This window comes from Mus caroli, chromosome 3 (genome assembly GCF_900094665.2).
Source record: "Mus caroli chromosome 3, CAROLI_EIJ_v1.1, whole genome shotgun sequence".
Taxonomy (NCBI): Eukaryota; Metazoa; Chordata; class Mammalia; order Rodentia; family Muridae; genus Mus; species Mus caroli.
Window position 1 is genome coordinate 89,578,944 of NC_034572.1, and position 10,440 is coordinate 89,589,383.

Genomic DNA, 10,440 nt, shown 5'->3' on the forward strand with positions numbered 1-10,440 from the left:
ACACATCAGGAGTAGTCAGTAGACTACTGCTCACACTGTCTGGGCGTGGGGGTTGTCTCATCTCACAGAAGCTGCTGGGGAGTGTTCTTGGGTTTGAAGCCACTATGGGGCATCCTGATGTCTTTCCCCAGTGTGTTCTCCCAGTTAAAAGGAGATAAAGGGATTGTGAGCTTTATACAGTTCAAATGTGGATCTGGGCTCTCTCTTCTCAGGTGGTACATTGAGATCCTGAGGTCTGTGCCAGGAATCCAGCTAGGAACTGAGTCTATATTTGTGGTAATATCCTTTGTGCTCCAGAGTCCCTCATTTCCTAATTCCTCACATGTGTTTATGGAAGTAAATGGAGTTTAGGGTGTGGTTGGTCAAGTCAGACTCTTATGACCTGTCACATGCCTAGAGTTTTGGGAAGCACTGGGAGACTCTTGTGACCTAGTTTTGGATTTAAATTTTTGTGACCTAGTTCGGGATTTTAATGATTGAGATGCAATACTCATCAGACCTTCTACCCCCCCGAGAGTCTAGCAGTAGAGTCCCATGTGTATCCATTAATGTAGATTCAAGGGTTGTAAATAATTAGGTGCTCCATTGGGTCAGTTGTCTTTCTTTCCTTACAGTTACGTTGGGTGTTGATCCTTGGGCCTCATAATGTCAGGAAAGCCCACCACCACTGGGTCTGTTCCTCAGTCCTCTGTTAGCTTTTTGTAAATTACTTTTATCCTCCATTTAAACAACTAGAATCTTTTTGTAAAGTTTATTTTATGTATGTGAGTACACTATCTCTTTCTTCAGACACACCAGAAGAGGGCATTGGACCCATTGCAGATGGTTGTGAGCCACCATGTGGTTGCTGGGAATTGAACTCAGGACCTCTGGAAGAACAGTGCTTTTAACTGCTGAGCCATCTCTCTGGCCCTGTAGGGCATTTCTTAATGGTTGATGGGAGAGAGACCAGCTCACTGTGCATGGTGCCCCAGCCGTTGTCATTTTTAGACAGCATCTCACTGAATTGCCTAGACTAGGTTGACCTTGTAAGTACGCTCTTACTTAGAGATGTCTCACGGTATGGCCCTGGCTGACTTTGGACTCACTCTGTAGACTGTTGTAGCATTGTCCTCACAGAGAACCATCCACCCCTGCGGGGACGGAGGTGTGCCCATAGCCAGCGATGGCTTTGCTTTAGCCTCCTGAATAGCTGGGATTACTGCACTGTCTCACACATGTGACTTTCTGGCCACTTTTGAGCCATCTCACCTGGACTTTGTGGGCAGCTCCTCCCTCGCTGTGCAGCCATAATGGGTTAGAAAAACTCCCTGCCCAGAAGCAGTTAATAGCAAACAGTCACAAAACGGTTTTAAATGTTTAAATTAGAGCCTTACATTTCTAGCCTTGCCTCCCCTCTCCCTCACTCCACCCCCATCATCTCAGAAGAGGATCTGACACAACGTTGGAAACGGTGCAGAGTGAGCAGGTGGGTCGGAACCAGATGAGTTGAAAAGATGGAAATTGCCAGTCAGACATTTTGAGGAAGAATGGAGACAACTAGGGCTGTGTTCTTAAATCTCCCACCAAAGTCTCAATTTGAATATTGTGCTATCTTATTTTTGCTCCCCCCCCCCCAAAGTCAGTCAGATGAAACTAAACACTTAGCAGCTATCCACACTGGCATATGATACTGTATGCACACATTGTGCAAAATGTATCCTTCCTCCCTAACCCCTCCCCCTTTTCATCCTATCCCTGACTCCCTCCCTTATCCAGATTTTCCAGCCACTGCTGGAGTCGACTTCCGCAATCCTTACCGAATAAATCTAGCACTCTTAGTCTTCCGTTCACAGTAGCCACACTTCCTGTCTGAAAGGAGCCTAGACAACAGATTCTCAACAGCAGGTAACATTTTTTAACTTCTGGATCTTTTAGCGTCTTGTTCCTACCAATTAACCTTATTTTAAGAAGAGAAAGGATATAATGAATTGGGGATCAAATAATTTTAAGTTCCCTGAATAACAACATAATCCTTAATTTATTTTCTAGCTAATAAAATGTGTCTGGAAATCTTTAGGATTTTATGTGTGAACGAATATGTGGCTGTTGGTATAATCAGAGGAAGAGGATTCTGTAAGCCTGTGTCAAGAGTGGGCTCTTTCTGGGTTCTGTTTAACAAGAGTTAACCGACTCCTGGGGAAGAAGAATTCACAGCCACCCGCAAGCCTGTCACCCTGGCTACTGGTGCTCTGCTGGGTAGTCTGTTGCTTTGCAAAGAGCAGATGAAATGTCGTCAGTGTTGCACAAGTCATATGATGTGCTGCTGGTGGGAAATGGTTTTTAAACTTAAGAACTTGCAATTAAGCCAACACAAGAAATTAGTGGAGCCAGAGCAGATGCTGGAAAGCTGTGAGCTGTGAACTTAGGTCATTACGGAATACTGTCCTTCCATCCTCTACCTCCATACGTGTCTGAGGCTTACACCCTGTAAAGCAGCCACGTCGCTGTTTGGAAAAAAGAAAAGAGAAAAGAACAGCTACTTACCCAGTGACATCTGGTTATGATTAGAGCTGTTTCCTGCCTAAAGGAGAGGAGGTGGAAAGAAAAAAGTGGATAAGGCAAATGAAGATACAGTGAACGTAAATACCATCAAAATGGTCCTGTCCTCTCCTGGCAAGATCTGGTGTAGGCAAGGAAGAATACTATGCACAAAGCCTGAAGCGTACTGTAGCTAGAACTCTGGCTCTGTAACCACGTTCACTGTGCTTATACAGGGGGGGGGGGCCGCGGGGGNGTGTGTGGCATAAGAGCTGCCCTGCCTTTCCCAGTTACTTCCCTGCCTTTCCCAGTTACTTCTACCCACTGTGGTTGCCTAAAGTGTGTGTAGTGTTGGTGGAACACACGGGAGTTACAATGATTGAAGTCAGAGGATCCGGCGCCTCCTGTGAGAATCACCTGCAATTCCTTGTTTTCCACATACAGCCAAGTGTGCCTGTCTCATAGTCAAATGAAGGGATTCTTGGGCATGGCTCACACCTTTAGTCCTGGCACAGGGTAGAGGGGGTAGATCTTTAAATTCAAGGCCCTCTTGGTCAACATAGTGAGCTCAAGGCCAGCAAAGACTTACATAAAAAGACCATGTCTCTAAAATGGCAGAAAATCTGTGTGTGTATGTGGTGTTCTTTTGCGTTTATGAATCCCTTAGGATTGGTGTGTGTGTGTGTGTGTGTGTGTGTGTGTGTGTGTGTGTGTGTACTATTTTTCTGGTAGAAAATTTATTTTCAAGGCTCTTAAAAGGTTAAAAGCCACTTTCCTGATAACCTGTCTGCTGCCATTTGAGCATCCAAAGCCAACCTATGAATTTCTGCCAGTGGAAATCTCCCCCAATTATTCCTTCCGCCAGGATGTGGGTGTTCAAGTTTCTGCTGCTACCCATGGTGAGCTTTGCGCTGTACCCGGAGGAAATGCTGGACACCCAGTGGGAGCTATGGAAGAAGACCTACCAGAAGCAGTATAACAGCAAGGTGCCCAGGGGCCTGCACGGGGAGCACACAGGCGGGCATCTAGATCCCCAAGGAAGCAGTCCCCATTCTCTAACTCTGCAGCTAGCTTTCCCCTCTGTGCGTCAGTCCTTCTGTCTGTATTAGCTGGAGGGGTAGCTCAGGAACGGATGGCTGGTCTAGCATGTACAAGGCACTGAGTTCAATACCCAGTACCATAGATGGGGCTGTATGGGGTGTATGTGGGGAAGGCTCTTTTAGGGAACACTTCTCATAGTAATGCCATTATTCTATGGTCTCTCTAGACCTTTGCATAAGATTTGTGTGTGTGCTCTTAAGAGTCTATGGTTCCCCAGTTAGACTGTGTTTTCTGTTTATGTTGTGTTTTCTTCTAAAACTACCTATATAACCACTCAGTCTACAAATTTACTGGCTATCCTGTCTAGGTGGATGAAATATCTCGGCGTTTAATTTGGGAGAAAAACCTGAAGCAAATCTCCGCCCATAACCTTGAGGCCTCTCTTGGTGTCCATACATATGAACTGGCCATGAACCACTTGGGAGACATGGTGAGTTACCTCTCAGATCCAGGCCCGCCCATTGTCTTTACCCTGGTCCCCGCTAATGCTTGGCATCCTTCCTTGTCTCAGACCAGTGAAGAAGTGGTTCAGAAGATGACTGGACTCAGAATACCTCCCTCTCGATCCTACAATAATGACACTCTCTATACCCCAGAGTGGGAAGGCAGGGTCCCAGACTCCATCGACTATCGAAAGAAAGGATACGTTACTCCAGTGAAGAACCAGGTGCCTTCTGTAGTATGTGCATGTGCGTGTGTGTGTGTGTTTGTGTGCACGCGCATCTGTGGTAATCTGACCTGAACTGTGGTATATCTCATGCTACAAGAATATAGCATAAGCCGGGCATGGTGGCACATGCCTTTAATCCCAGCACTCGGGAGGCAGAGGCAGGCGGATTTCTGAGTTCGAGGCCACCCTGGTCTACAAAGTGAGTGCCAGGACAGCCAGGNGTTCGAGGCCACCCTGGTCTACAAAGTGAGTGCCAGGACAGCCAGGGCTACACAGAGAAACCCTGCCTCAAAAAACCAAAAAAAAAAAAAAAAAAGAAAGAAAAAAGAATATAGCATATTGTTACTTAATTCATTACCTATTTTGTATATTTAGGAATTTTTCTACTTTAAAATTTTTACACTAAGCTGTGGGCTGAAGATTCAAGATCTAAGGTGCTGCCTTGATCCTCAAGAAATCCTCATTCTTAAAAATTAGAAAATCTCAGGAAGAGAAAATTCTGCAATCAGGAAAGTAAATCCTAGTAGTAGCTGACACTTTCTGAGAGATTGCTGTGCATAAGTAGTGTCTATGATTCCGTGTGAATGAGATCTCTCAGTGCTCACAGGAATTCATCAACTCTAGGATCACTCACTTTCTTGTTCTTTTGAGACAAGGTCTCTTGCCCAGGCTGGCGTCCAGCTCAGTCTATGGCCGAGATTGACCTTTTGGCCTCTGGTCCTGTTGCCTCCACCACTCAAGTGATGGAGTTACATGTATGTTCCAGCAAGCCCAACTTATTCTCACTTTAAAGGAGACTGAGGCACAGCTCATGTTTCTAGTATGCAAAGTCAGGGTTAGAATTCAGGAGAACTGTCGCCAGAGCTATAAAGTCCCCACTGTACTTGACTTCAGTTAAAGGAGACAGTGGTCACAGTTGTCATCAATGGGGACAATAGCAGGGCTTCACAACAAAGACAGTCTTTGTGGTTGAGTGTTTGTGGGTGGAGTTTTCTCAGGCTGGCAGAAAGACCCACCCTCTGTGAAGAGTGATGGCTGACAGTTTCTCTGTTTCTCAGGGCCAGTGTGGTTCCTGTTGGGCTTTCAGCTCTGCCGGTGCCCTGGAGGGCCAACTCAAGAAGAAAACTGGTAAACTCTTAGCTCTGAGTCCCCAGAATCTTGTGGACTGTGTGACTGAGAATTACGGCTGTGGAGGCGGCTATATGACCACTGCCTTCCAATACGTGCAGCAGAATGGAGGCATTGACTCTGAAGATGCTTACCCATATGTGGGGCAGGTGAGACCACCATAGTATGTAGCCCTGGGCTGCTTCTTCCCCGGGCATGGTTTTGTTTTCTGTTAACATACCCTGCTCCCTTCCATGTTTTTCCTTTTAATTTTGAGACAATATCTTACTCTGTACCCCAAACTGATCAACTAGGTATCCTAGGCTGGCCACCCTTTTTTTTGAGACAAGATCTCATATAGCCCATGTTGTCCTTTAATATACTATGTAGCTGAAGACAACCCTGAATTCTTCCTACCTCAAACTTCCAACAGGCCTGGGTTCCAGACATGGCTATCCTGTTTTCCTAATAGAATTATTTGCCATAGAAGGCCAAGATTCTCATAATCATGGGAAACATTGAGCCATCTCTTCAGCCCCATGCCGTTTTTAATGCAGTTGGGACTGACGAGTAGTAGAATTCCTTGGAATATGGACCTTTGAAAGAGGAACTGCAAGTTCCAGTGATAAAAATATAGACAACTATGAGTTAAAATATGTTCTCAGTTTGTTTTCTTAAAAGGTCAACTGTTCCTTGATATTTATGGAAATGTCACAGCATACTCAAATTCATACTGCTGTATGTAGCAAAACCAAGATTTTATAAAATGTATTCTTGTGTATATCTGTATATGTTGTATCTGTGTGCATGTCCTGGTGGGCTTGTGCCATAGCATGCAAAGTACGGAGAAAATTTTGTGGATTCTCTCCTTCCGTAGGTCCTGAGGATCACATTTTAGTTATTAGGCATATTTAGCTGAAGTTTTACCAACTAAGCCATCTCGCCAGTCCCTCGCTTATCTCCTGCAGCCTTTCCACTCATGCACCCGTGTAACCTGGGAGCTCGGGAACATTACTTTGGAACATAGTCACCTGGGTGTGGAAGCTTATCTTCACATTACTATATAATACCAAACCGTTGCCAGAAATCATGCTCCTACTGCAGAATATAAGAAAGCCCCTGACCCACGGTCACATCTTCACCACGATGTTTCCCTGGTCATTTGTACTTCTTCTAAACTGATAATGAGTGGCCCAGTGCGCATGCCTGTATTTCCAGCACATGGGAGGTGGAGGCAGGAGGATTAGGAGTTCAAGATCATCCTAAATACCTGGTGAATCTGAACGGACCCAGCCTGACCTACATGAGTCCCTCTCTGAGTAGAGGATGGGACAAAACACCAAGATCCAAAATAAAAAGTAAAGAAGGAGAGACCCTTTATATAGAGTCTAATCTGTTGCCTGTTGATTTACTGACGTTATTAAATATATTTCCTACTCAGCAATTTAAGGATATATCTGAGAAAAGTATATACCAAAGAACCAATAATTAGTCACTTAACAAATGACAGCTTATATCTTTTTAGAAGTTTTTTTTATGTATATGAGGTTTTTGCGCCTATATATGTACATATATCATGTGTGTTCCTGGTGCCCCTAGAGGTGAGAAGGACATTGGATTCCCTGGAACTGTTGTTACAGATACCATGTGGGTGCTGGGAACCAAACCTAGGTCCTCAGCAAGAGCAAATCCTTATGATGTCAGAGGGGCCCTTCCATCCAGCTCCTGTGATTTATCCAGCATTACACCAGCCTGTTTATTGAAAAATAGTTTTATGTCTTGGTGTGTGTATGTGTGTGTGTGTGTTTGTGTGGTGTGTGGTGATATTATAGTCCAGACTGCCCTGGACGCACAGAGATCCAGTAGACTACTGCTCACACTGTCTGGGAGTGGGGGTTGTCTCATCTCACAGAAGTTGCTGGGGAGTGTTCTTGGATTTGAAGCCACTATGGGGCATCCTGATGTCTTTGCCCAGTGTGTTCTCCCAGTTAAAACAGTTCAAATGTGGATCTGGGCTCTCTCTTCTCAGGTGGTACATTGAGATGCTGGGGTCTAGAAATCCTGAGGTCTGTGCCAGGAATCCAGCTAGGAACTGAGTCTATATTTGTGGTAATATCCTTTGTGCTCCAGAGTCCCTCATTTCCTAATTCCTCACATGTGTTTATGGAAGTAAATGGAGTTTAGGGTGTGGTTGGTCAAGTCAGACTCTTATGACCTGTCACATGCCTAGAGTTTTGGGAAGCACTGGGAGACTCTTGTGACCTAGTTTTGGATTTAAATTTTTGTGACCTAGTTCGGGATTTTAATGATTGAGATGCAATACTCATCAGACCTTCTACCCCCCCGAGAGTCTAGCAGTAGAGTCCCATGTGTATCCATTAATGTAGATTCAAGGGTTGTAAATAATTAGGTGCTCCATTGGGTCAGTTGTCTGTCTTTCCTTACGGTTATGTTGGGTGTTGATCCTTGGGCCTCATAATGTCAGGAAAGCCCACCACCACTGGGTCTGTTCCTCAGTCCTCTGTTAGCTTTTTGTAAATTACTTTTATCCTCCATTTAAACAACTAGAATCTTTTTGTAAAGTTTATTTTATGTATGTGAGTACACTATCTCTTTCTTCAGACACACCAGAAGAGGGCATTGGACCCATTGCAGATGGTTGTGAGCCACCATGTGGTTGCTGGGAGTTGAACTCAGGACCTCTGGAAGAGCAGTCAGTACTTTCCCTTCTAAGTGATGGGGTCAAAGTCTGCACCATGCTAGGCCCTGATTTTCTTTTCAGTCCATTCACAAGATACTTTATTTCATTTGTAGATTGTATATTTCATTCATGCCTCTCTTTTCTTTTCCTTCCTTCTTTCCTTCCTTCTCTTCTTTCTTCTTTTCTTTCTTTCTTTCTTTTTTCCTTTCTTTCTTTCTTTCTTTCTTTCTTTCAACCATACAGCACCAAGGTTTATAGACTGAAATCCTCTTATATCATGCTGACATTGCAGAGATGTGTCACTACATCTGGTTGATTTGAGCAGTTTAACACCAGAATCATGTGGCAGAGAACAGATTTTGAGAAATGAAGGCACTTTAACCTTAGCGTCCCATCCACTGCTGGCAGTACTGCTGGTATTTAGATATGTGTTCTTTTAGATACAACCTTACGGTGTTTAAGGTATAGTATGTAGGAGGTTGCATTTCCACCAAGAATATAACAGTATCTCATACTGTGAGGCCTGCAAAGTGTGAGTTCAGAGCCAACTTAGACGACATCATATACTGTCTCAAAAAGAAAGGAAAGAAGATGATGACAATAACAAGGAACTGGAGAGCTGGCTCATTGGTTAAGAGTCCTTGCTTTCTCTTACAGACAACCTTAATCTATTCCCAGTACCCACAATAGGCAGTTCACAGCTACCTGGAACTCTGGCTCCCAGGAGCCAGTGCTTTTTTCTAGCCTTCAAGAAAATGTATGCACACCTATGTGCATATACACACATAGGTGCACACCCCTCCATACACAGACAGACAAGATACACCAATAAATACATGCATGTAAAGGAAAGAAAGAACCTTTTCCTTCTGGAGTTGGTTTTTGTAAATTCTAGAAAGCAGAAAATGACTTGAGGTTTTTATTTTTATTTTTATTTTTATTTTTATTTTACACATGTTTTTGGTCTTCTTGTTTTTAAGACAGGATTGTACTGTGTAACTCAGGCTGGTCTTGACCTCATGGCAATCCTCCTGCCTCAGCCTCTTGATTGCTGGGATTACAAGTATACATTCCCATACCTGGCTTCTTTTCATAGTGTTCTAAAACGGTAAGACCTAAAGACTAGTTGGTTGCCTCTAACATGGTTGGATTTCTCACCAATTCATTGCCATTTGATTGACTCTGCTCTGATCCACCTTTGATTATTATTTCCCAGGATGAAAGTTGTATGTATAACGCCACGGCAAAGGCAGCTAAATGCAGAGGGTACAGAGAGATTCCTGTGGGGAGTGAGAAAGCCCTGAAGAGAGCAGTGGCGCGGGTAGGACCCATCTCTGTGTCCATCGATGCAAGCTTGGCATCTTTCCAGTTTTACAGCAGAGGTGAGTTCCTCTTCCTGTAGAGCCCCCTCTTCTAGGGTGTGGGTGTGGCCCCAAGATGATTGAGTGCTTAGTTTTCACAGTCTGGCAGCTGCTGCAGTGCTTGGTGTCTCAGCTGTAAATTCTGAGGCAAGGGATCACATGGGCTGCCTATGTTCAGAGAACCTCATCCACAGTTTGTGTTGTAGGTGTGTACTATGATGAAAATTGTGACCGTGATAATGTGAACCATGCAGTGTTGGTGGTGGGCTATGGCACCCAGAAGGGAAGCAAGCACTGGATAATTAAAAACAGGTAACACTGACCTTGTCAATTATGAAACTAACATGTAATGGGTAGACAATAGTGTTCAAAGTGTATGCTGTACAGCCGCCCGTTGGGCAAGATGCTTGGTAGCACACAAGCAGATGGGCAGATGTTTGTGTTGGTCTCTCGAAGCCCAATCAGACTTAACGGACCAGTTCATTCCCAGCCGTCTCATTTGACCCGATGTTTTTGTTTGTTTGATTGGTTTTGAATTTTTGAGACAGGCTCTCCTGTAGCTCAGGCTAGCCTTGAGTTCAGTATGGCCCATAACTCTTCCTTTGTCTTATTCCACCTCTCCAGATCTGTCTCCTGCTTCAGTCTGTCCATACGCTGGATTTGAGTCACATTGTCATATCATATGGAACTTTCCCATCTATCTTACCTGTCACACCCTTCCACCATCCCACCACTCCCATGGACCCATAGTCGATTCATCCTTCAGGTTCAGCCTCATACACCTCCTTTCTCCCCACCCCCTAAGACAGGGTCTCTCTGTGTAGCCCTGGCTGTCCTGGAACTCACTCTGTAGACTAGGCTGGCCTCAAACTCAGAGATCTGCCTGCCTCTGCCTCTGCCTCTGCCTCTGCCTCTGCCTCTGCCTCTGCCTCTGCCTCTGCCTCTGCCTCTGCCTCTGCCTCTGCCTCTGCCTCTGCCTC

General features: G+C 44.7%; 1 protein-coding gene across 1 annotated transcript in view; it reads left to right on the top strand.

Annotated features, from left to right (window-relative positions):
- The first annotated feature begins 878 nt into the window (after positions 1-878).
- Positions 879-10,440, top strand: part of Ctsk (cathepsin K) — an 11,535-nt gene continuing 1,973 nt past the window's right edge. The window contains exons 1-7 of the mRNA XM_021157997.2: positions 879-1,887; positions 3,386-3,506; positions 3,929-4,051; positions 4,133-4,288; positions 5,350-5,568; positions 9,316-9,481; positions 9,667-9,772. Coding sequence (XP_021013656.1) covers positions 3,387-3,506; positions 3,929-4,051; positions 4,133-4,288; positions 5,350-5,568; positions 9,316-9,481; positions 9,667-9,772 — 890 coding nt within the window. The 5' untranslated portion in view covers positions 879-1,887; position 3,386. The remainder of the gene's footprint in view (positions 1,888-3,385; positions 3,507-3,928; positions 4,052-4,132; positions 4,289-5,349; positions 5,569-9,315; positions 9,482-9,666; positions 9,773-10,440) is intronic.